The following is a 27,405-nucleotide window of genomic DNA, read 5'->3' as shown; positions in this document are numbered from 1 at the left end:
TCATATGCCTTCTCAATATCAAGGAATACACTCACTACTGTTTCCTTGCTTCTAAATGCCCTTTTAATATCCTGATCCAAAACTGATACAGACTCCATTGTAGACCTTCCATTCCTAAAGCCATTGTGTACATCAACAAATAATCCTCTGGTTTCTAAAAAATAAACTAGTCTGTTGGTTATCATCCTCTCCATAATTTTACAGAGCACTGCTGTGAGCGCTATAGGGCGATATGAACTAGGCTGACCAGTGATCCCCGCATATTAACACTAATCTACACACACTAGGAACAATTGTACGTTTACACATTTATAACAAGCCAATTAACCTACAAACCTCTATGTGTTTGGAGTGTGGGAGGAAACCAAAGATCTCGGAGAAAACACACGCAGGTCACGGGGAGAACGTACAAACTCCGTACAGACAGCACCCGTAGTTAGGATCGAACCAAGATCTCTGGCGCAGTAAGGCAGTTGCTCTACCACTACGCCACCGTGCCGCCCTTAGTTGGAACACGGTGTTGTTTAACTCTGGCCTCCAAGATCAGTAAAAACAAGTCCTATATCTCTTCAGTCTGGAGATTGACAGTGGGACTGAGCAGCAGAAAGTGACGGCATCCACACATTGAGAGGCTTTGACCTGACTGCTTCCACCTACCTGGGATTGCTACTCCTATGCCCATGATATTCCTGATAGATTTGGCATATGGCTCAATACCACACGCAAAGACAGTGGAGAGTCTGCAGCCTTGCACAATTTCAGATTTGTTTTGGAAGTCAGTGTCCCACCTGTTAATTTGGACTGTACCACTAAAATCTGCGTAGGGCAGTCGTGTCCAATTCCTGATTACCTCCCCAAAGCCCATTCTGTAGAGCAGGGCCATTATGTACATGTGCAATATTCAGTCTCCTGGTCCAAGCTGGAAGAGGTGGTGAGTTACAGAACAAGGTGCTGGTTATGCCTGTCTAAGGACGGGGACATTGTCACAGAAGAACTTCCCAATCAAGAATGAGATGATATGAAATCATAAGAGGAATAGATCTGATAGATGTACAGAGTCTCTTGCCCAGAGTAGGTGAAACAAGGACAAGAGCAAATAGGTTTAAGGTGAAGGGGAAAATGTAATTGGAATCTGAGGGGTGACTTTTTCACACAAAGGGTGGTGGGTGTATGGAACAAGTTAGATAGGTGCATGGATAGGACATGTTTGGAGGGATATGGACCAAACGCGGGCAGGTGGGACTAGTGTAGCTGGGCAAATTGGCCCACAGTATCACTCTATGACTCTACCTGGAGTCCCGGTGACTGGTGGCCCTGTAGAATTAATACATTTCTCATATTACCTACATGGCCTTTCACAAGCACAACAAACAAGGTTAAAAAGTGTGGCGTGTAAGAGGAAGGCCGAATGAAGCGTGAATCTAACTTAAGTTCATTCATTTGTGGGCGACTAACTAGGTTAAGTGAGGTTCTCATTTGTAATTGGACGGCGATAGCAAGTTGCAGTCGGATTTGCATTAGACCAGTTCACGTCAGCGAGGGGGCGGAGGGGAATTTCCCCGGTGAATTTTATCAAACTCACGGGGTTCTCTTGCAGCTTTGTAACCAGGACATTTCAGAGTGAAGACAGAGGTTACACATCGGAATCAATCTGTGGTCTGCAACAGGACCGCGGGGCAAATGGCCATGGACGGTAAGACGAGTTATTTATTAATCAAGTGTGTGGAGATATTGAATTGGCTGTTGTTGAAGCTATTCTGAAATGCGCTGAGTTGAGAGCCACTTGTTTTACTGGCGTCTCGCCATTAGGAGTCACTTTCACAGTCGAAATTGAGTTACTCCAGCATTTTGTAGCAATTTGATGAGTTTTCGACCACAAAGTGCCTTTAAGAATCGGAGTGGACTCGTTCTCGTTTAATATCCATTGCGGATCAGGGCGAGTGAGAAGCGCTCCCTTTTAGTTTAGGCTTCGGGTTCACTTGATGTTTGGGCTTCAGCCGCCGCTGTGTGTGTTCGCGGGTTGTTGGGTGAAAGAGGGCGAGGCCGGGGAGCCCGTGAGCAATGGGTACCCGGACCTGGACCTCAAATGTCACGTCGTCTTTGCATGTCGGAAACAGTGGTGGGTGGAAATCCTGAAGGCGTCTGAAAATGACGAAGCTACTCGCTTTATTCAAGGCTGCTTACCTCCCACTCCCCAGAGCGGCCGGCCCGGTGTTTCTCCAACAGCCCCCTCCCTCCTCACCGGCTCTAGACCAGAAACTCTAGTCCTTCTGTGTGGAGGAAGGAACTGCAGCTGCTGGTTTAAACCGACGATAGACACAACATGCTGGAGTAACTCGGCGGGACAGGCAGGGGAGAGAGAGAGAGGATGGGTGACGTTTCTGGTCGAGACCCTCCTTCAGACTGAAGTCTTGCTATATATACTCTTGCTACACTCTGTCTGAAGAAGGGTCTCGACCCGAAACGTCACCCATTGCCTTCTCTCCAGAGATGCTGCTGCCTGTCCCGCGGAGTTACTCCAGCATTTTGTGTCTTCAACCCCCAAATCCGCTGCAACATTCACTGCCCGGCTCGACGAGGAAGTATCGAATAAAAGCAAAAACACGTTTGAAAGTGTATGTGGGTGTATGTCTGTATGTGGGTGTATATGTGGGCGTGTGTGTATATGTGGGCGTGTGTGTATATGTGTATGTGCGTATATTAATATATATATATATATATATGTGTGTGTGTGAGTGCACGTGTGGGGGTGTGTATATGTGCGTGTGTGTATATGTGCGTGTGTGTATATGTGCGTGTGTGTATATGTGCGTGTGTATATGTGCATATATGTGCGTGTGTGTATATGTGCGTGTGTGTATATGTGCGTGTGTGTATATGTGCGTGTGTGTATATGTGGGTGTGTGTATGTGCGTGTGTGTATATGTGTGTGTGTGTATATGTGGGTGGGGGTGTGTGTGTGTGTATATGTGGGTGGGGGTGTGTGTGTGTATATGTGGGTGGGGGGGTGTGTGTGTGTATGTGGGTGGGGGTGTGTGTGTGTATTTGTGGGTGGGGGTGTGTGTGTTGGTAGATTTGGTGGGGGTGTGTGTTGTGTATATGTGGTGGGGGTGTGGTGTTTGTATATTTTTTTTGGTTGGTGTGTTTGTTGTCACTCTTTTGTTGGGTGTTTTGTTTTTTACTTATGTGGTTGGGTTGTTTTGCTGTGATTTGTATATGTGGGTGGGTGTGTTGTTTGTGTCTGTGGGGGGTGTGTGTGTGTGTCTTTTTTTGGGGGTGTTGTGTGTTGTCTGTGGGTTGGGGGGTTGTTTGTCTATTTGGGTTGGGTTTTTGTGTGTCTCTTTGGGTGGGGGGGTGTGTTGTTTCTCTTTGGGGGGTGTTTGTCTCTGTGGGTGGGGTGTGTGTTTCTCTGTTTTTTGGGGTTTTTGTGTCTCTGTGGGTTGGGTTTGTTTGTTTTTCTCTGTGGTGGGGGTGTTTTTGTGTGTTGTGTCTGTTGGTGGGTGTGTGTGTGTCTGTCTCTGTGGGTGGGGGTTGTGTGTGTCTTTCTCTGTGGGTGGGGGTGTGTTTGTGTCTGTCTCTGTGGGTGGGGTTGTGTGTGTGTTGTCTCTGTGGGTGGGGGTGTGTGTGTCTCTTTTTGTTGGGGGTTGTTGGTTTCTCTGTGGGTGGGGGTTTGTGTCTCTGTGGGTGGGGGTGTGTGTCTCTGTGGGTTGGGGTGTGTTTTGTCTGTCTCTGTGGGTGGGGGTGGGTGTGTCTGTCTCTGTGGTGGGGGTGTGTCTGTGTCTTCTCTGTGGGTGGGGGTGTGTGTGTATCTGTGTGGTGGGTGTGTGTGTATATGTGGGTGGGGGTGTGTGTGTGTATATGTGGGTGGGGGTGTGTGTGTGTATATGTGGGTGGGGGTGTGTGTGTGTATATGTGGGTGGGGGTGTGTGTGTGTGTATATGTGGGTGGGGGTGTGTGTGTGTGTATATGTGGGTGGGGGTGTGTGTGTGTATGTATATGTGGGTGGGGGTGTGTGTGTGTCTGTCTCGTGGTGGTGGGGGTGTGTGTTGTCTGTCTCTGTGGGTGGGGTGTGTGTGTGTCGTCTCTGTGGGTGGGTGTGTTGTGTGTCTCTGTGGGTGGGGGTGTGTGTGTGTGTCTCTGTGGGTGGGGTGGTGTGTGTCTCTGTGGTGGGGGGTGTGTGTGTGTATATGTGGGTGGGGGTGTGTGTGTTCTCGTGGTGGGGGGGGTGTGGTGTGTGTTGTGGGTGGGGGTGTGTGTGTGTATATGTGGGTGGGGGGGGGTGTGTGTGTATATGTGGGTGGGGGGGGTGTGTGTGTATATGTGGGTGGGGGGGGGGGTGTGTGTGTGTGGGGGGGGGTGTGTGTGTCTCTGTGGGTGGGGTGGGTGTGGTGTGTCTCTGGGGTGGGGGTGTGTGTGTGTATTTGTGGGTGGGGGTGTGTGTGTGTATATGTGGGTGGGGGGTGTGTGTGTTGTGGGGGGGGGTGTGTGTGTGTATATGTGGGTGGGGGTGTGTGTGTATATGTGGGTGGGGGTGTGTGTGTGTATATGTGGGTGGGTGTGTGTGTGTGTGTGTGTATATATATATATGTGGGTGGGTGTGTGTATGTGGGTGTGCGTGTTAATTACTGCTTGTTCATACAACAAAAGTCTAATGAAACTGCGGCCAAGACTCCTCGTGAAACTAACGTGGGCGACGGCGAGAGCAGGAGCGAGCGGCAACTTTCCTTGTTTTCACGAATTTAAATTGAAGCAAAAGTGGAAAGTGGGCGGACTGAAGCACAGGCTGTTCTATTGACAGGCAGGGGGATCTTTCTTCTATATCTCTCTACATCACCGTCTATGCCTCTCGTTTCCCTTTCCCCTAACCCTCAGTCTGAAGAAGGGTCTCGACCCGAAACGCCACCCATTCCTTCTCGCGACTCCAGAGATGCTGCCGCCTGTCCCGCTGAGTTACTCCAGCATTTTGTGTCTAAATTCGGTTTAAACCAACATCTGCAGTTCCTTCCCACACAGTCTTTCTGCTAGTCTGATTTGACTGGCTCTGCAACGGGATTACAGGGGGACTCTCCGCATGAAGTTAATATCTGTTACCTTGGCCCCCCTGTTCAGAGCCGAATCTGATATTCAAAGATATTCTGCTGCTGAATGGGGCAGGACAATACTGGTGGGAAAGGCAAGGACATAACAATTAGCATTGAATCACACTGAACACATGCCTCCCCATAGGGTGGCGCGCTGTCCAGCAGGAACTTGTTTCAATTCATTCTGAAAAATATCTATTTTCCTATCAACCAGTAGTAAATTGTGTTTTTTTTTTTAACAGTAGATGCACAAAGATTTGAGGCTCGTCCTCTGCTGCCCACTCAGAGTAATATTTGCCGATGAGAAGCTACTGATTTGATTTTAATCTGCAAACTAAAAGCTACATTTTCCAACCCACTTGCTTGTTCCCCCCCTTTCCCCGCACCCCCAATCGCCCACTGGTCTGAAATCCCAGTCCGTTGACTCGAACAAAATATAACACGGGGGTGAATTTTCGAGGTGCCACCTTTCAAATGTGTTGCACTAAGTTTCATTCTCGGATGAACCAGAAAAAAATAACTCTCTTTAGAGGACGGCAGGGATGTTCTGCCCAGTGACCAGATTGATTGTCCACCAATCCCCTCAGGAAGACATTATCAACCTGTTGACACAAGGAACTGCAGATGCTGGTTTATAAAAAGAGGACACAGAGTGCTGGAGGGTCACACAGCATCTCTGGAGAACATAGGTGATGTTTTGTGTCGGGTTCCTTTGGGACCTGAAGCATCACCAATCCATGTTCGCCAGAGATGCTGCCAGATCCGCTGAGTTATTCAAGCACTGAGTGTCTTTTTTGTTAATCAAACTTAGTATTTGGCTAGTAAGTTGCCAGACAACATTAAAATAGGCGGGGGAATGTTGTGGGAAGGAACTGCAGATGCTGGTTAAACCAAAGATAGACACAAAATGCTGGATTAACTCAGCGGGACAGGCAGCATCTCTGGAGGGAAAGAATGGGTGATGTTTCAGGTCGAGACCCTTCTCCAGGTATCATAGACATTGAAGATGGTTATCAAGAATTACAAGATAATGATCATCTGGGCAAGTGTGCCTTGGAATGGCCAATGGAGTTTAATTCAGATAATGGTGAGGTGTTGTATTTTGTGAAGCCAAACCAGGCCAGGACCTTCACAGTGAATGGTAGGACCCTGGGGAGTATTGTGGAGCAGGTGGATCTTGGAGTACGTACAATTCCTGGTCTTCTACATAACTCCTGCTGTGAAACAGTCTCAGTGTGGAGTAACGTAATCAAAAGCTTGATATCACTACCACAGAGGTTACATTAAAAACAAAAACAAATTTACTTGACTGTAAATAATTTTGGTACATTCTGAAAGACAAATGTCACCCATTCCTTCTCTCCAGAGATGTTGCCTGTCCCGCTGAGTTACTCCAGCATTTTGTGTCTACCTTTGGTGTAAACCAGCATCTGCAGTTCCTTCCTGCACAATTGTATAAAATGGATGATGTTATTTCATTCCCATTAGTCTCGACATATTATGTGCACCAGATCATTTCTGCTTTTAGTCTCGGTCAGTGGTAGGTTTCGACACATTTGGGATTTCTATTTTTCAATAGTGGGATGAAAGTGGGAAAAGTCTCTTTTTTTTCCCCACAACACGCAACTGAAATTGCGATCCAGTTACTCTGGTCGTATATGTTTGTGCCGTAAAACGTTAAAGACCAAGATTTATGCTATGATTGGTCTTACCCCATCCAGTAGATATTAAATAGCATGTTTAGTTTCTGTAAAACAACCACTATCATTCACATTTCCTTAAAATCCCATTTCCAGTATAGTTAAAGTGCACTTACAAAATTAAAGTACTGCACAGCTGTTGTGCCATTGCATATTGACAGCATAAGTCTGGCTAGTGATGTAAGTTTACATTGTGTGTGCTTATTAAGGTATTTGATTCTGTAACTTAAACTCCTGGTTTAATTTTTTTTAAAACAACAAAAAAAACATTGGTCACAAAAGCTATCTTTGACGGACATTATATTTTGAAAGAAATGAAACTCAGGAGGTATTGAGTTAACTGGTTAACATATTTGTTTCCATTTGATACGCAGTTCAGTAAATAGTTTCACTTGAAACTGTTGGTAAATCAATTCACAGCCGGTTCTGTGACTGATGTACATTTTTAGAAAGTAAAATGCTTGGGCCTGGACACGGGAAGCTGAAATAGACTGGAGTTGGACATATTGAATCTGAAACCACCTGCTAGCTTGTTTTTTTGAACAAACATCAGTTTTCCGTTATAAACTCTAACGTTTGGCCCAGTTTTAAAATATTGTTATTTTGTTCTTTTAGATATATTGGAAATCTAGTTAGACAGTTATAATGCTGAAGAGCAAGTAATTGTTACTTCAGTGGGTTGATTTAAAATAACCTCATGATAAATAGTAATCTTTTCAAAAAAATCTTTTATGTTATTAGTTTTAGTTTAGAGATACAGCGCGGAAACTGGGCCCCTCGGCCCACCATGTCCACACCGACCGGCGATCCCCGTGCATTAACACTATCCTACACACACTCGGGACAATTTACATTTATACCAAGCCAATTAGTCTACAAACCTGCACGTCTTTGGAGTACGAGGGAAAACCGAAGATCTCTGAGAAAACCCAAGTCACGGGGTGAACGTGCAAACTCCAAACAGACAAGCACTCGTAGTCAGGATCGAACTCGGGTGTCTGGCACTGTAAGGCAGTTGCTCTACTGCTATGCCACCGTGCTGCCTATTGCACAGCATAAAATCAATACACGGCTGCCCGTGTGTGTGTGCGTGTGTGTGTGTGCGTGTGTGTGCTTCATTCATTACATTTGGTATTGAATATTCAAAACCTGACGTCATTGGATGTTCATTCTGTTAGTACAATTTAAGTTGATTTGTATTTCATGTAAAACCATTGGTTTGTGACACAAATTGCACAAAACTATATTTTGTAATAGATGGATTATGCACTTTTTAAATCGACACTTAAAAGGGGAGAAATCTTTGAATATGTTTGCTGTTAATCGGAGTAGATTAGCAGGACGTGCTACCGTTATGTTTGAGTGCCTCTGCATCATTAGGTGGGCGTTGTAAATCAAGTGACCTTAAACTTTAATCATGCGTCGTTTCCTGATGACCTCATCAAAGGGCAACACTATCTATCTGTTTAGCTCTTCAATATCTTTAATCTTTTAACATGCTTTCATAAAAATAAACACTTAACCTGAATTCTAATTTTGATTTGGGAAAGATTTGTCGTTGTTTAGTGGAGTCGTACAGTGTGGAAACAGGCCCTTCGGCCCAACATGTCCCACACCGCCCAACTTGCCCACACCGCCCAACATGTCCCAGCTACACTAGTCCCACCTGCCCACGTTTGGTCCATATCCCTGCAAACCTGTCCCATCCATGTACCAGTCTAACTGTATCTTAAACGTTGGGATAGTCCCAGCCTCAACTACCTCCTCCGGCAGCTTGTTCCATACACCCACCACCCTTTGTGTGAAAAAGTTACCCCTCAGATTCCTATTAAATCTTTTCCCCTTCACCTTAAAACAATGTCCTCTGGTTCTTGATTCACCTACTCTGGGCAAGAGACTCTACCCCATCTGCCCGATCTGTTCCTCTCATGATTTTTTGCAGGAGTGAAATATTTTAAGTTGAATTCTGCATTTTCCTTTTCCTCATAATAAATAATGAATATGATTTCTGGAATTTTGTCTTTGCAGTGCGATGTCACTTGCCTGTTATGTCAAGACCTCCCCTTCAAGGTGAGAAATTTCTAGATACATTTTGTGGAAAAATTGCATTTCTGGCTTTAATTCCCCGTAAAGTGTTGCTGTCTCGTGTCCCTTGCTGAAATTCTGCATCGCTGAAATTGTGGTTAATTTTAGGTGAACCTTATGCTGAAATGGTTGAACAGCCCAAGCCACGTGGTATGCGTTTCCGATACAAGTGTGAAGGGCGATCAGCTGGTAGCATTCCTGGGGCAAACACCAAGGATAACAATAGAACATATCCTGCCATACAGGTAAAATATCATAGTGCATTTGCATGCAGTATTAAGTTGTTTTTTTAATGAAAATATCTCTCATTTGCCAAACGGCAAATGAGAGATATTTTCATTAAAAAAACGTTGAAGTATTTTTCAACGCTATTGCTTCCAAGCAGGTCTTCAGCGTGGAAACAGGCCCTTCGGCCCACCAGGTCTGCACCGACCAGCGATCCCAGCAGGTTAACACTATCCTGCGCGCACACACACACACTAGGGACAATATTCAAGTTCATCGAAGCCAAACCTGTACATGTTTGTAGTGTGGGAGGAAACCAAAGATCTCCGAGGAAATCCATGCAGAAGCGCTAAAATACTTTCTCACGCACAAACTCCGTACAGACAGCGCCCGTAGTCGGGATTGAACCGGGGTCCCTGGTGCTGAAAGCGCTGTAAGGCAGCAACTCTACCACTGCGCCTTTGTGCCATCCCCACTGAGTACTTAAAATAAGTTTCCCATAAGGAACACAAGTTGAATAGTTTTCAATGAACTCATTTTGTTTTACTCTAAATTGTAATATTACTCCAAAGTAATTTTCTTTCAAGCAAAGTAACATTTGAATCCTATCTTTCTTGATGGTTCACCCAGATGTTTCTGTTGAATTCAGGAACTCCCTGGGTCAGCAATAGATAATTAACTCACTATTGCACATGGTACAGAATATTACCGTGACATGATTTAGTTTAGTTTAGAGATACAGCACAGAAACAGGCCCACCAAGCCTGCAGTGACCACGAGTCCCACACGTTAACACTACCCTACACACACTAGGGTCAATTTACATTTACACCTACAAACCTGGATGTCTTTGGACTGTGGGAGGAAACCGACCGAAGATCTCGGAGAAAACCCACGCAGGTCACGGGGAGAACGTACAAACTCCGTACAGACAGCACCCGTAGTTGGGATCAAACCCGGGTCTCTGGCGCTGTAAGGCAGTAGCTCTACTGCTTTGCCATTGTGCCATGTAATATAATCTAGGGACTAGATCAATCATAGATTAAGGCACATCAATCAAATTGTGTAAAGGCAAGAATTTATATTTATAAAAATGGTGAAAACTCTCAGTGGGCCAAGTAGCATATGTGGGAAAGAGAATGAGAATTATTGTGTCATATAAAAAAAAAAAACCCCATCATTAGAAGCAGGAGCACAAGGAAACTAGTTACTGTAATTTTAAATTCTGGAGAATGTGGAGGGTGGATTGATTATAGCAAGGGATAGGCTGGGGCCATGTGATCCTCATGGTCATGGAGGTTTGGTTAATGATTTTAATGAGGGTGTTCGGAAGAAGCAAAAACAAAGAACGGGATTTATAAAACTGAGAAATGCAGGTCAAAGCTGGTGTTGAGCCTTCAATCATTGTTTGAAATGCCCAGTAGAATAGGCGGTGTCTGTGGAGAGAGAAATACTAATGGATAGACAGGAGTGCAGCAGGAGTGATATATTGGAAAAATAAAATGCCTTTAATAGTTGCCATTCACAAGGAACTCTCGACATAATACAACTTCAAATGAAACCACTGAACGGCATAGATTATACATGATCCTCATTCTTGGCATGATAACGTTCCTGTTAAGAGTGAAATCCCACTGCTTTTTGCTTAAGTTAGTCATTCTCCTGAAAGATGCCCTCGGACAAATATTTTTAATCCAATGTGAATTGAATTTGTAGAAAGCAGTCATGATTGCTGATCAAGGTTCTCTAAGTGAAGTTGAAATCAATTACTCTGTCAGCCATTAATCTCAACCTAACTTTTAAAGAACCATGATTATCTGGAAGCTACAATGACTACATGCTTATTTACATCAAGTTCGCAATGGGAGAACACTGCAGATAATGTTCTATGTAAAAACAGAACCTGTCTGATTTACTTCAATTGTGCCATTTCTATGTTAATTCCTGCAGCTATCCATCAAGATCAGCTTTGAATTTCATCTAAATTCTAAATTCAATAGGATATCATGTGATTTTTCCAGAGCTTACCTCTATGGGTGCCGGAAATCTGAAGCAAAGGCCGTGTTTAGTTTAGTTTAGAGATACAGCGCGGAAACGGGCCCTTTCGCCCACCAGGTCCGCACCAACCAGCGATCCCCGTACGCTAACACTATCCTACCCGCACTGAGGACAATTCACAATGATACCAAGCCAATTATCTATCCTACAAACCTGTACATGTGAGAGGGAACTGGAGCTCCTGGAGAAAACCCACGCAGGTCACGGGGCGAGCGTACAAACTCCCTACAGACAAGCAACCGTAGTCGGGATCAAACCCGGGTCTCTGGTGCATTAAGGCAGCAACTCACCTGCTGCGCCACCCTATGCTTCTCAAGTATTTTCTGCAAGTTAAGTCACACCTGTGAAGCAAAAAAAAACCATAGGCTTCTGGTGAATGAGCATTCATTGGAATTATTCCTGACGGTTCCTTGGCCCGACACAAGGGCAATATCTTGCTGGCAGCACATTTTTCATGCTTGCTACTTATGTACGTAGCAACTTCACCTTGGTTAATATCAACTTGGCTGACCCAATCCAAAGTGGAAAGAACCTGCGTGGCATCAAGTCCTTGCAAAATGTAACGTCATCATTAGGTGTCGGGGGCGGTGATGAAGGACAAATCAGAACGTCATCCACAAAATAATTGAAATTTGGAAGCAATAAATCTTTTAAAAATCAATTGAACATTTACAAAAAAAAAACCCACGGTACTTTAATATTAAAAAAAAAAATTAAGGCAAGTTCAACTTGCAATTATTTTGGAATTAAATAACCATATATTTATCCCTCTCCCTCATCAAAATTATTGCTCCCCATTCAAACGAATGGGCTTCTTGTTCAGCTCAAATCCAATGGGCAGAATTCCCAGATTAAGTCCCAGGATTTGCCGTTTGTACTCCACAGCAGGACACCACGCGGACTCCAAATGGGATCACTGGTGGTCGTCAGTCAGCAAGGTTAGATCTTCTGCACTCGCGTTTGGCTTCTGAACTACCTCGTTCTGTTGGGAAGTAAAAGCAAGGAATTTGCTGCAGAATTGCCCTATGATCCAGCCCATTAAACATATTATCCATTGATTCATGCCAACTGTTTTGCTGTTGAATTTGCAGCTGTCTGAGAATTTATAAGAGGAATTTTGTAGAGGAAATATATAGGAGGAAAAATTAATTCTGTAGCAGGGGAAGGAATGGAAGTCACTTCACTGGGTTTATGTGTTCAGCTAGTGTAACCCATCAGTGCTGGTGTAGTACTGTTTAATAAAGTAGTCTTTTCCGATCGCGAGCTGTGAACTTTCAGTGCCTTTAGAATGAAGAGACTGGAATCATAAAAAAATCCTAATGATTTCTAAGATTCTCAACTTGATTCATTCCTTTGCATAGCTTTTCTCGTGTCTCCTCTTTAACAGATTAGTTTCTTCTTTCTTTCTTCATAAAGGTTGTGAATTACTTTGGAAGAGTGAGAGTTTTGGTTACTTTGGTAACAAAGAGCGAACCTTTCAAACCCCATCCTCACGACTTGGTTGGGAAGGACTGCAAAGACGGGTCCTATGAAGCTGAGTTCGGCGCTGAACGTAGAATTTTGTGGTAAGTATCTAGTGTAAGCTGGCAGTTTTTGTTCTGATATTGAAGTTTTTTTTTTTTTAAAGGGTGAAATATATAAATGTTTTGCTATTTTGCTCTCTTATTCCACCAAATAAATCTAAAATGTGGAAGAGGTAATGCGAGGAGCAACACAGATCTGGAACATGGTATATATCCAGAAACAACAAATTGAAACCAAATCAGAATGTCTGATTGGAAGCTCCAACAGAGAGGGAGATTGCACAGAGTAACAGGGAAGCCATTGATACACTTAGGCCCAAGCAGTTGCAGTACATAAGCAGTTACTTATGTATGATATATGAAGGGGGGTGCAAAAAAGGACCAGGGGTGGAGAATTAAAGATTCTCAGAATTGTAAATATAAGAGGAGAAACCATGGAAAGATATGAACACGAGGATGAGGAATTTGAAATTGAGGCTTTGCTGGGCAGATGGAATAGAGCAAATTAGGATGTAGACAACAAGGTATTGAATGAGCAGGACGGAATTTCTATACAAGTCAGGGTTGCTGCAGAGTGAGCGGAGGGCTGTACGTTCAGAGGGGGTGAGGTTGGAGTAGGTAAGGGGAGTGGGAAAAGTCTGAAGAAGGGTCTCGCCCCGAAACGTCACCTATTCCCTTTTCTCCAAAGATGCTGTCTGACCTGCTGAGTTACTCCAGCTTTTTGTGTCTGTCTAAGGTATTGAGTGGGTTAGGTTTAGCAATGCAGGAGTATTGTAGGTATTGTTACTGGACTAGAAATCTGCAACCTGAATCCAGACACATGTTTAAGCCTCACCATAGCAGCCACGGAATTAACATTCATTTAACTTAACCAAATCTAGAATGCAAGTGGGAACTTTTTTAAAAGAACAAAGGAATCGAAGCTAGAAATGCAGGAGGTTGAGGGGTGACCTTATTGAGGTCTACAAGATCCCAAGGAGCATGGATAAAGTCAATACTCAAGGGTAGAGGTTTTTCAAGGGTAGAGGTTTCTTAAACTAGAGGGCACAGGCTTAAGGTGAGAGGCTTAAGGGGGGACATTGAGTCACTCTTCCACTCTGAAGATAGTCTGCATCTGGATTGAGCTGCCAGAGGAGACTATTGAAGTGGATATAATTAGAACAACAAATCTTCTTCTTGCGTAAGGCGTGCACAGCCCAAAGTTGTTGACACCAAAACACTACATCTATTTGTTTGTGCACGTAGGGTTGATTGCAATAGTTGAAACAGGGTGGACCACGTGAAGGTTGCCATCTCCCCACCCCAGAACGACCATTTGAAAGCCATTTAGAGAGATGTATGGATGTGAATGGCTTGGAGAACTCTGGAGGCAAATGGGAGGCCCAATATGCCAACGTGTTCAGCGTGGTCAAGGTGGGCCGTGGGGCCTGTTTCTCTGCTGTTGAACTGTGACTGTAAAGGGCCTGTCCCATTTGGCCATCATTTGTGCGTAATTTACGCATCACGACGCATGGCGCGTGCATAGTGACACGCACGTGATGCGTACATGGTGCGTGGTGACATAGGCAGCGACGTGCAGTCGCGCGCGGCGTCCCAGGATTTTGTGATGTACAAAATCTTTGCGCGCCATTTGCGTGACGCCTAAATGACGGCCAAGTGGGACAGGCCCTTACGATGCTAGTCTTAACAACAGGTACCATGAAATAATTGGATTGTCGCAAAAAAGCATTTTGTTCACTGGTATCCTCACCAAGTTCAGACACATGTTATCTCAGACTCTATCGTTGACTTCCAACTGCCTCAGTTCGGAGATAATCTGAGATGAATGATAAATGGCACCATTGCCTACAATGTTTACCTTTCATAAACCAATTATAACAATTATATCCCTTGAAATATTATTTCTTCATCTATAATTAAGCTGGGTGTCACTGTCGTAGATGCTTGACAAGGTCCCACATAAGAGATTAGTATGCAAACTTAAAGCACACGGTATTGGGGATTCAGTATTGATGTGGATGGAGAACTGGCTGGCAGACAGGAAGCAAAGAGTAGGAGTAAACGGGTCCTTTTCAGAATGGCAGGCAGTGACTAGTGGGGTACCGCAAGGCTTAGTGCTGGGACCCCAGCTATTTACAATATATATATTAATGATCTGGATGAAGAAATTGAATACAACATCTCCAAGTTTGCGGATGACACAAAGCTGGGGGGCAGTGTTAGCTGTGAGGAGGATTCTAGGAGGCTGCAAGGTGACTTGGATAGGTTGGGTGAGTGGGCAAATGCATGGCAGATGCAGTATAATGTGGATAAATGTGAGGTTATCCACTTTGGTGGCAAAAAACAGGAAAGTAGACTATTATCTGAATGGTGGCCGATTAGGAAAAGGGGAGATGCAATGAGACCTGGGTGTCATGGTACACCAGTCATTGAAAGTAGGAATGCAGGTGCAGCAGGCATTGAAGAAAGCAAATGGTATGTTAGCATTCATAGCAAAATGATTTGCGTATAAGAGCAGGGAGGTTCTACTGCAGTTGTACAGGGTCTTGGTGAGACCACACCTGGAGTATTGCGTACAGTTTTGGTCTCCTAATCGGAGGAAAGACATTCTTGCCATAGAGGGAGTACAGAGAAAGTTCACCAGACTGATTCCTGGGATGGCAGGACTTTCATATGAAGAAAGACTGGATAGACTCAGCTTGTACACGCTAGAATTTAAAAGATTGAGGGGGAATCTTATAGAAACTTACAAAATTCTTAAGCGGATGGACAGGCTAGATGCAGGAAGATTATTCCCGATGTTGGGGAAGTCCAGAACGAGGGGTCACAGTTTAAGTATAAGAGGGAAGTCTTTTAGGACCGAGATGTGAAAATCATTTTTTACACAGAGTGGTGAATCTGTGGAATTATCTGCCACAGAAGGTAGTTGAGGCCAGTTCATTGGCTATATTTAAGAGGGAGTTAGATGTGGCCCTTGTGGCTAAAGGGATCAGGGGGTATGGAGAGAAGGCAGGTACTGGATACTGAGTTGGATGATCAGCCATGATCATATTGAATGGCGGTGCAGGCTCGAAGGGCCGAATGGTCTACTCCTGCACTTAATTTCTATGTTTTCTATGTTAAAGAACAGTCACCAGCCCCACAAATATCAGTACAAAGATAATATGCTTAAAAACAAAGAATTAAAGTTGGTGATCAGGACGTGAGGTGGGCAAGATCACTATATCATCTGATGTATTTACTGGGATTATCTTGATGAATTTTGAATCTTGCCCTCCCTGGCAGTTTGGTGATGGGCAGGATTAACACTTGTTGCAATGTGAACTTGTTGCGATCTGAAGTTTACCCAGACTGTTTCCAATTGGGTGTTTGAGTCCAGTTTGAAATATATGGGTACATTCAATCCATTTAGTGTGTGTTACCTCACAGCACATCTGTTCCAGAAATGACATGTAGGTTAAGGCCATAAATAGAGGCATGCTGTTGCATGTGAATCTCTCTACTCTCCCCCCACTCCCCCACTCTCTCTCTCTCCCCCCCCCCCCCCCCCCACTCTCTCTCTCCCCCCCCCCCCACTCTCTCTCTCCCCCCCCCCCCCACTCTCTCTCTCCCCCCCCCCCCCCCACTCTCTCTCTTCTCTTCCCCCCCCCCCACTCTCTCCCCCCCACTCTCTCCCCCCCCCCCCAACTCTCTCTCTCTCTCCCCTCTCTCTATAATTATGAGAGGCATCAGCCAATGCTTTATTTGAAAGTGTTGGCTGCTTTCTCTCTCTGATATAACGAGCATTATTCTTCAAGAGTACTTAATTAGCTGTTTAGCTTCAGTCCCTTCCTAGGAAGTTGTTTATTTTTGCTTATTTTAGTGCACAGACACATTTAATATGAGATGGTGAATTGTGCGATACACACCAGACAGTGGTGTGAAGTAGGTTTTCTTTTTACCCTTTTCTAATTGCATATTTCTCCACCAATCCTGAACGCTTTGGCAATTGGTTTTAACATTTTGAGAGCCGCTGCCTCCTGCGCAGTTTCACATCTTCCCCTCCCTGCATGGGGAGTTCCCAGCCTTAACTGGGCCATTGGGTAAGGTGCTAAATCAAGAGGAGTGTGGGGGTTTCCCTTAGTCATCAAACCAACATATTAGTCATCAGCGCTGGGCCTGTGAACCTCCGCTACTCAACAATGTCAACGGACACTGACAAGACCTATTTGGTTCGGTGGTGTGGTGACAATATGGTGGCTGAGATATGTGGCTGAAAACACAATGAAGCAAGTCTATGTCTTTGTCATAAAGTGGCCAGTCAACTGTGGGTGACGTCACAGGAAGCTCTCAATCTTTCATTGACAATTTCACTAGATAACTCGAAAGTCACTACCTCGCCTCGTAGCATTGGCTCGGGCTAACCACAATCATCTTCTGTTCTGTCTGTGTTACATTCAAAGAAAGTGCTGCTTGATTTAAAAAAATTACAATGGCGCTGTCGGCCTGAAATGTATCTACTTCAGTCCCTTGTTTATTTTGCTTATTTTAATGCGTGGACACTTTTAAAATGAGCACCCAATACCATCAGTTCCACTGCTGCTGAGAAGTGGCATCATATAATTAAGTAATTCACGCAGATCCTTCTAGAGCCATTTTTATGGTGAAACATTTTTCCTCTATGCATGTGGAAGGAAAGGATTGAGCATGAAATTAACTTTTCCAATCCAGTGATCATGTTCATGGCTGGTAGACAAAAAATGCTGGAGAAACTCAGCGGGTGAGGCAGCATCTATGGAGCGATAGTCTAAAATCAATTTTGAAATCTATCATGGGGGTTATACACACTCACCCACTTAATTTTTCTTTTAGGTTGAAGAATTTGTTAAGCAGTAATTCTGTACTATGAGGTTGTTTTAAAATATCATTTATACCTAAAATTTAAGTTTAAGGATATTTTAAGGGTGTGAATATTGATTTCTCTAACTTAAAGTAACCCCCGGCATTCCCACTCTCCATCCCTTCCCTACCGAAGTCACACCAGCTTCAAAATTGTCTTGCTGACTCATTGTCTAACTCATATTCGCCTCACAAACAGCTAACAATGGCCTGTTTCCTTTATCGTCTTTTGTTTGCATATTTTTCATACATTTGTTCTATATCGCTCAACATCACGGTCTATATCTGTCGTTTCCCTTTCCCCTGACTCTCAGTCTGAAGAAGGGTCTCAACCCGAAACGTCACCTATTCCTTTTCACCACCGATGTGGTCTGACCCGCTGAGTCATGGGCCTGTCCCACTTACGCGACTTTTTCGGCAACTGCCGGCCCCCTGTCATAGGTCCTTGCAGGTTGGCGAAAACTTTCAGCATGTTGAAAATCCAGCGGCGACCAGAAAGACGCTACGACTCTTTGGGCGACTGAGGAGACGACTCGCGACCATACAGGCGACACCCTGGTGACATATCAAAGAGTCGTACCTTGTACTGGTCGCCGCTGGATTTTCAACATGTTGAACATTTTCCGTGACCTGCAACGACCTATGACGGGTACCGGCAGTCATCGAAAAAGTCGCGTAAGTTGGACAGACCCATTACTCCAACTTTTTGTCTCTATCTGGTTTAAACCAGTATCGGCAGTTCCTTCCCACACATTATTTATCTGGTGTTTTATTTAAAATTCTAATTCCCAGTTTCAATCTCAAGATATCTTGGTTTTCATTCATCGTATTTTTAATTACTTATATCATTATTGTTCTAATATGCAATGCATATAAATGCTTTAATTTGTCATTAGAATTTTGCTGAAGTATATTTTAAATCGGAATTTTTATGAAATTATATAAAATACTTTGCATAAGATAGTAAAAGTTAGATGCAACAAAATCCTTCCTGTGAACTAATTTACCTGGTATTTAAGAAAACAATTTTGTTAACAATTTGTATGTCCTGTTGATTATTTCCCTTTGATGTACCGTCATAAATTAGCCAAATGTTTTTGTCTTTAATTCCATTTTATTCCAAAACTTGTGTCTTCTATGTAGAAAAATATTTAACATGTAAGTTGAGCAAATGTAACAATTCAAGATGTTCCTATCACAAGTAGCAAATGTGAACACAAGTCTGTGTGGGACTTCTCCAATAACACCACTTGATTATATGTCAGTTAGACTTTGCTCAATTTTCCCGCTGCCCGAGACTGCGGAATGCCTCCCTCGTTCTTCCAGCGTAGTTCTGTCTTCCTCCGGGATCCCAGCTCCTAAACTGATCAGTGTGTGCAGGACTTCCCCCAGTGCAGCGAGCCAGCTGTGCTAACAACAGCAGTGCATCTCCTACCAAACCTGCCATTACATTTATGGTTAAATCTCTCTGATAATCACACAATTCCCCAAGATCTATTTAAAACATTTTTTTTTTAAATTTACACGTAAAAGATAGTTACTGGGAGAATTCTTGTAATGAAAAGAAAACCAATGTACATGAAGTAATTAGATATGTTTAAAAAAAATTAAAAAACATTGAAATCACATAAAATGCCCTACTTGCTCTTCACCCGGCAGCCAATGCTCTCTGTTACTGGCCTGCAGAAGGAGTCCAGCAGATGTGTCATAGTTGACCCTCCACTTGAGGATAATCCAGTTACAAATACATCTGCCAAGATCTGCACTGGTCGCCTGCAGAAGATTGGCTCTATTAACAATTAGGCAACTCTACTGAAGAAGGAACTCGATGGAACAGACAGCATCTCTTGATGGAAGGGATGGGCCATTCCTTCTCTCCAGCGATGCTGCCTGTCCCACTGAGTGACTCCAGCATCTGCAGTTCTTTCCCGCACACAACTCGTGACGGACATGGTTGAAAAGGGACAAAACAGAGAACATACGTAAACAGAGGCACAGCTGAGATACTGCAGTAAATAATTACTTTGCACCGTCTTCAGTTGATCTTCAAGATCTTGGTAATGAGATCTTGGTAAGGGAAGAATGCAGTAGTGAAAGTGGATGATATAAAATTACAGTAACCTCAATCTGTCACCAGTTCCATGTGGAATGCATTCTATATTCAAAGCCAAAGTATGGGCACAGGTCATTCTGGCTGTGGCCAGAATCTTCCAATTTTCTTTGGACATTGGGGTATGAGCAGAGGGCAATAACTTGCTAATTCTGCATTTTGGAGCTTTTATTTAAGAGGAGGATGATGATGAATCTGACAACCTCAATCTGAAGAAGGGTCTCGACCTGAAACGTCACCCATTCCTTTTCTCCAGAGATGCTGCCTGACCCCCTGAGTTACTCCAAGCATTTTGTGTCTATCTTTGGTGTAAACCAGCATCTGGAGTTCCTTCCTACACAACCACAATCTAACATCAGCAGTAAAAAAAACATTCAGAGGCAATATCCTGGGTCAAAATAAATTGCTATTTGCAAAGTTGCAAGCTAATGTGCAAAAGGTCAGCAAAATAATTTGGTAAAGGCAGCCTTGACTGAGTTATTGCAGGGAGATCTGTTCAACATGATGTGTTAATGCCAGTGCAGAATTTCAAAAAGCAAGTTTGTGTGTTTCTCCCTGTGATCTCGCAGTTTTTTCCAGATGCTTTGGATTCCTCCTGCATCCGAAAAAAATACTCGTTAATTGGTTACACTCAATTGCCCAAGTGTAGATGTCGGAAGGGAGAATGTATGTGTGTGTGTCTGTGTATATATATATATTTTTTTGGTTAGTTTAGATTGGAGATACAGCAGGGAAACAGGCCCTTCGGCCCATTGAGGCCGCACGGACCAGCGATCCCTGCACATTATAGCTACCCTACACACACTATAGGCAATATTACATTTTTTTTTTATACCAAGCCAATTAACCTGTAACCTGTGTGTCTTTGGAGTGTGGGAGGAAATCGAAGATCTCGGAGAAAACCCACGGGGAAAACGTACAAACTCCGTACAGACAGCACCCGTAGTCGGGATCGAACCTGCGTCTCTGGCGCTGTAAGGCAGGTACTCTACTGCTGCGCCACCGTGACCAGCATGAGAAGGAGAATAGGTAGCTGTGAATCGGTGAGGAATCGAGATTGATGGGGTAGGTTTAAGAGCTGGCACGGGCTCGGAAGGCTGGATAGCCCCTCCCAACAGTATATCATGGAAAATATGAGCGTTTTCATGAGAATAGTAAAATCTGAGAAAACAAATGTTTTAAATTGAATGGGAGAGGGTAGAGAAAACAAATGGATCTGGGAAGACCGAGTTTATTCATGTGTTGGACATGCAGCGTGGGCATCTAATAGACAGTGATGATTGGTAGTTCTGTTCTGTCAGGAAGGGTGTAGGTAAAGGGAGATGAATGAGAACTCAGGTGGTGACAATACAAGATGTGGCACACTGCAGTTCTCCGGAGCCCTCGTTATTACAGACCTCTTTATAATGGATGTTGGTTGTAGAGGACTCAACTACTGATCTTCACCTCCGAGCTGCCGACGGCAACCCCGGCCACTTCCAGGCTGAACCTACTGCTGCTTCCATGGCCGACCCTTACCTGCACGCTGCCCCCCCCCCCCCCCCCCACCGGCCACGACCAATGACTCCACCAATCCTCGCCTCTTCCCCAGCCGCCAGCAGGCAGGGGCTGTCAACTCACCTGGAGTCCAGGCCCAGTTCCAGACTGAGAGTCTGAAGAAGGGTCTCGACTCGGAATATCACCTCTCCATGTTCTCCAGAGATGGTGCCAGACCTGCTGAGTTACTCCAGAACTTTGTGTCCTATTGTGTATGAATCGGCATCTGCAGTTCCTTGTGTCTACTACTGACACAACATTACTCGGTTATATTAGACAATTGGCAGTATCCTCAATCTGTCACCAGTTCCATGTGGAATGAATGCATTCTATTTTCAAAGCGAAGTATGGGCGGAGGCCATGCTGGCTGTGGCCAGAATCTTCCAATTTTCTTTGGATATTGGGGTCTGAGCAGAGGGCAATAACATGGGGAATGTAGAATAATGGACACCATTCCCCCCTGACATTATGGTCTGTTCTAATGAGGGCTTACTGTAGTTAAGAGCATTACCCTTAAAGATAATTTTATTATAATGGGTGTCAATGGTTATGGGGAGAAGGCAGGAAAATGGGATTGGGAGGCAGTGATCAGCCTTGATTGAATGGCAGAGTAGGCTCAATGGCCTATATCTAATTGTGAGCCTGTGAATATGTACCCAAGTCCAGATCTTCTCTAAATAAAACATAATGTCAAACCTTGCAGAAGACATGGAGCTTATAGATATGATGAACAACCAGGGTGAGAGCACAGATATGCACTCAGACCAAAGCATGGAAGATGAAATTCGATACAGGGAAGTGATCTATTTAGTAGGAAGTATGACAAGTGAAAATATGAACTAATTAATATCATTTTAAATAGAGGAACAAAAAGTCATGGCAGTACTGACTCGAATGTGCAGGTTGCAGGGTAAGCTACAAAGGCTGATTTAAATAGCATTCGGGATCTTTTGATTTTGTAAAAAGAGGTTTAGTGCACAGCCACAAGGAGGTTCTGCAAAGACCCTCCCACTTTCAATAGACTCAAATCTACAACGGGCAGTGTCAGTCAGGTGATGTAATATTATTATTAATTTCTGGAAAGACACAAAATGCTGGGGTAACTCAGCGGGACAGGCAGCATCTCAGGAGAGAAGGAATGGGTGACGTTTCGTGACGAGACCCTTCTTCAGACTGATGTCAGGGGAGTGGGCAGGACAGAGATAGAATGTAGTTGGAGACAGTAAAACTGGTGGGAGAACTGGGAAGGGGGAGGGGATGGAGAGAGAGAGAAAGCAAGGGGTATTTGAAGTTGGAGAAGTCAATGTTCAAACCACTGGGGTGTAAGCTGCCCAAGTGAAATATGAGGTGCTGTTCCTCCAATTTGCGCTGGGCCTCACTCTGACAATGGAGGAGGCCCAGGACAGAATGGTCAGGGTGGGAATGGGAGGGGGATTTAAAGTGCTGAGCAACCGGGAGAACAGGTAGTTTAAGGCGGACTGAGCGGAGGTGTTCAGCGAAACGATCGCCGAGCCTGCGCTTGGTCTCGCCAATTGTAATTTCTGGAGGTCACTTTGAAAGTACTAAACAAGCGATGAAAACTGATTACACTGAAATCAAGAATATTCTCTTTACTTTAGTCTGACTAATGCTAGTATGAAGGTTATGCTTTGTAGCATGGGGCTCACAATGTCAATGAAAGTAGGAAAAAGTCATCTTATACAAGGTAAGAGTTTCAATCTGCAATGTATGCAGCGTGAAACCAAACAGCTAGTGTTTATGGTTTCATTTGCCGCACATCCCTCATTAAACAGCCATCTTATTGGCCTGTAACAAAAAGCTGATGGTGATGTTGACAAACATTATCGGGAGCATATTCATTCCTTAAACGAAAAGTTGAAGGATTTCAACCAGGCATTTCTAAAGAGGCACTTCCCTGTAGCCATTTGTGCTACTGTAGTGACCTCATGGTTTTTCCATGTGGGACATGTAGAGGGGAAGTCCCAAATAGTAAACTGCAGTAGTATGCAAATTGGCTGAGAAGTGGACTCCTGCGCATTTTTCCACACCTCGTATCTCTGTTGGTGTAAAAATATGCTGTATCTTTGTTTCAATAACCCCTCCCAAGATTTTTTTACCAAAAACTCAGCTTACTTAACTTTGCACTCTGTACTCTCTAAAAAAGAATATTTATGTTCTTGGCTTTCAATATCTTTCAATAAGTCTTGTCATATTTTCTAGTTTTCAGAACCTGGGCATTCAATGCGTGAAGAGGAAAGAAGTGAAAGATGCCATTCTGTTTCGCATTCAACGCCAACTCAACCCCTTCAATGGTAATACATTCTCCCTCTCATTCTGGAGCCACATTTAAACATAATTGGAAAATGTACTCAAACAACCATTATTTGCAAATAGCAACCCTGACTTCCAGGGTCAATGCTCATTAATTGCTTGTAATCAATTGAGTTTGCTCCATTGCCTTTGGCAGCCAATCTAAGCTGTTGGCATTTTCAAACATCGAATTTTCAAGTTAATTTGAGGAACCAACTCCTCGCTATATTCTAGTAAACTGTTTGTCTAGTGCATGACTGACTTGGCAAATGAAATGCTTCGTATGTTGCTCAGTATACTTGGCTAATAAAGTGTGATTGTGATTGTGATGTGCTGTTTGGATTGCTGGAGTGAAATGAGGAAGGAAAAGATGTCAGAACTTTCCCAGGCGTGGTAATCTGAACAAAAAAGGAAGTCACTCTTCATTTATGAATTGACCTACAAATGTTTCTCCGCTGCCTCTGTCATTGAAACCAAATTAAGATTGACTTTAAACATGACAAAACGTCAAGTTTGGAACTACGATAATTGTGACCAATTTTGTACTTGGTAGATGGTCTCTGACAAAATGCAGTCTCGAGGTACTTGATGGCATTAAAATTGTGACTACTCTTATGGAAGAAGCCAAAGCAAAGAAATCAGGCTATTGATTTGCATTATCATAATATCTTAAGTGATGGGAGCAGAATGAGGCCATTCAGCCCATCAAGTCTACTCCACCATTCAATCATGGCTGATCTATCTCTCCCTCCTAACCCCATTCTCCTGCCTTCACCCCATAATCTCTGACACCCAATATTATCTTAAAATATTTTAAATACTATTCTTTCTGCTACCCAATTACGGCCATTGGTTCCCCCCCCGCCGGCCAACAATAGGAACATGCATCTCCCCCACCGTCCTATCTTTCTTCCCCCTATTGAATTATTCACCCTGTTCCCCAGTCTATATATGGATGGTTCTTGAGTTGCCCCTATAGTAACAGTTCATAGTCATACAGCATGGGAACGTGCACCTTGGCTCAACTCATCCATGTTGACAAGATGTCCGCTAGTACTCCAACCTAAACTAGTCCCATTTTCCCGCTTTGCCCCTTATACCTCGACACTTTTCCCATCCATGTATGTCTAAAAATCGTTTAAATGTTGTTATTTTTCCTGCCTCAACTACTTCCTCAGACAGCTCTTTCCATATACCCACCCTCGGGTTTCAATTAAGTCTTTCCCCTCTCACCCTAAACCTAAGCCCTCCAGTTCTTGGTTTCCCCCTACTCTGTTAAAAGTAACTTGTGCATTCATCCTATCCATTCCCCTCGTGACTTTATATAACTCTACAAGATCACCCCGCAGCCTCCTGCGTTCCAAGGAATAAAGTCCCAGCCTGCTATAGGTTAACCCCTGGAGTCTTGGCAACATCCTTGGAAAAATCGTTTGCACCTTTTCCAGCTTAATACCATCTATCCTAGAGCTGGGTGACCAAAATTGAACACAATATTCCAAGTGCAGTCTCATCAAAGTCTTGAACAAATGTAACATCCCAACCCCTAAACTCAACTCCCTGACTGATGAAAGCCAACGTACAAAAATACATGTTCAACACCCTTTATACATTCAGGGAACTATATACCTGTACTCTAAGGTCTCTCTGCCGTACAACACTCCCCAGGGCCCTGTTCACTGTGAAGATTCTGCCCTGGTTCAACTTCCCAAAATGCAATAAAGCAAACTCAGAGATCTGTTTATTTAAAATCCCTCTCTTGAATGGTGGTGCCTGCTTGAAGGGCCGAATGGCCTACTCCTGCCCCTATTGTCTGTTCTCTATTCTTCTCCACTGTTTCCTTCAGCAATGCATTAAGTTCAGAAACTCTTCGCAGCTTGTTTTGAGCTCAAAATATCACACTTGTGCTAATTAGATTATTTCTGGCCCACCGTCACGTTATCTGAACCAAGCATATGTTACTTCTATTCTCAGGTGGTTTAGGCCTGAAGTGAAACAAAGATATATTTAGTAGATGTTTCAGTTCACAGTTCTTGAAAATCGGAACCTTGTGTTGGATGGAGAAATATGTCCGTTGGTGCATAGATTTGGAAAGTGTGATATTTAGTTTAATTTCGAGTAGTTCCCATCTGGAATTTAGTCGAGGGACGGAGAAAGCTCGTCTTGAGCTCGTTTGTGGACAAAACTGGTGGCAATTTGTTCATCCTTATTCTGTAGGATTGTAATCACAAAATGTTGTTTGCTTCAATGGTCCCATTCCTCAGGCTCCTGAAATGGTAGAACTGCGAAATCCCGTGATAATGATATTGGTGTAAAAACAGAAAATATTAGAAAATTCAGCAGGGAATTACTTTGAAAGGGTGAAATAATGTGGCATGTAATGGGCCTGTCCCACAGGCGATTTTTTTAGGCGACTACAGGCGAGCCTGTGTGGTCGTGAGTCGCCTCTTCAGTCGCCCAAAGAGTCGTAGCCTTTTTCTGGTTGCAGCTGGATTTTGAAATGTTCAAAATTTTCGGCGACAATTGGCTTGACGCCATTGAGCGTAGCTTGACTCCACCCAACGTAGGTGCTGTCGTATGTTGTCGCCAGGATAACGTAGGTTGTCGCCGGTGCTGACTTTGGTGAATTCCATTGGCGACTACCTACGTCAACCGGTTACAGGTACCGGCGACTGAATTGTCTTACCTTGTCGTGGGTGGACGTAGGTCGGCGTAGGTGTGGTCGCAGGTGGACGTCCTAATGGTTGTCGGTAGCTTTCCGTAGCTTGACGTCGACTAGGTGGTGGGTTGTTGTAGACATTGTCGTGGGGAGGGGGTCCAGTCGCCGGTTTTTCAGCGACCTGCTACGACTGCCGAAAAAATCGCCTAAGTGGGACAGGCCCTTAATGGGCAGCAAGGATCAGACAAAGCTTCAATTCACTTTGTTCTGCTCAGTATCCTACTCTGTAACCTTGTCCAATTTGTTTCTCTCATTCTCCGTTTTGATTAAGTTCCAGACCTGAAATGCTGACTCTTTCTCTTTCCACAAATGCTGCTGACGAAGTTGAGTTTTTAAAGCAATCTCTGCCTTGATTTCAGTTTTTCAGAATCTGCAGTTTTTTTTTTATTATTGGAGGGCTTTAAATGTTTTGAGGAAGAATGAAAAATACATTATGCAGTGATGCATGTTATTAACGGCCATATTGGCCGCCATCTGTATGGCTCTAACCAAATAATTTCAGTGGCATTAAAAATTGTTTTAGAATACATCAAGGAAGAAACTTTCAATATTTTACATTCCCCCATAAGTGAGAAAAATTCTCTCAACATCTGCACTCTCAATTTCTCCCAGACACCTGTTCTTCAAAAAGATAACTTCTAAAATCCAAAGTCCCAACCTGCTTAATTATTGCACGTGGTCAGGGTGGCACGGTGACACAGTGGTAGAGTTGCTGCCTCACAACGCCAGAGACTCGGGGTCGATCCTGATTTCGAGTACTTGTCTGTATAGAGTGTGTACGTTCTTCCCATGACCTGCGTGGGTTTTCTCCGGTTCCTCCGGTTTCCTCTCACACTCTGAAGACGTTCAGGTTTGTAGGTTAATTGGCTTGGTATAAATGTAAAAGATTGTCCCTAGTGTGTGTTGGGTAGTGTTAATAACCATATAACAATTACAGCACGGAAACAGGCCATCTTGGCCCTACAAGTCCGTGCCGAACACTTATTTCCCCCTAGTCCCATCTACCTGCACTCAGACCATAACCCTCCATTCCTTTCCCATCCATATACCTATCCAATTTATTTTTAATTGATAAAATCGAACCTGCCTCCACCACTTCCACTGGAAGCTCATTCCACACAGCTACCAATCTCTGAGTAAAGACGTTCCTCTTCATGTTACCCCTAAACTTCTGTCCCTTAAT

At 43.9% G+C, this 27,405-nt stretch overlaps 1 protein-coding gene across 1 annotated transcript in view; it reads left to right on the top strand.

The window, feature by feature from the left end:
* The first annotated feature begins 1,533 nt into the window (after nucleotides 1–1,533).
* rel (REL proto-oncogene, NF-kB subunit) overlaps nucleotides 1,534–27,405 on the top strand; it is a 47,114-nt gene continuing 21,242 nt past the window's right edge. The window contains exons 1-5 of the mRNA XM_033025160.1: nucleotides 1,534–1,693; nucleotides 8,810–8,851; nucleotides 8,975–9,111; nucleotides 12,566–12,714; nucleotides 23,417–23,508. Of these exons, the coding sequence (XP_032881051.1) occupies nucleotides 1,681–1,693; nucleotides 8,810–8,851; nucleotides 8,975–9,111; nucleotides 12,566–12,714; nucleotides 23,417–23,508 (433 nt within the window). The 5' untranslated portion in view covers nucleotides 1,534–1,680. The remainder of the gene's footprint in view (nucleotides 1,694–8,809; nucleotides 8,852–8,974; nucleotides 9,112–12,565; nucleotides 12,715–23,416; nucleotides 23,509–27,405) is intronic.

The sequence above is a fragment of the Amblyraja radiata genome, chromosome 8, assembly GCF_010909765.2.
Source record: "Amblyraja radiata isolate CabotCenter1 chromosome 8, sAmbRad1.1.pri, whole genome shotgun sequence".
In the NCBI taxonomy this organism is placed as follows: Eukaryota; Metazoa; Chordata; class Chondrichthyes; order Rajiformes; family Rajidae; genus Amblyraja; species Amblyraja radiata.
This window is presented reverse-complemented; position numbering and strand designations above follow the sequence as displayed.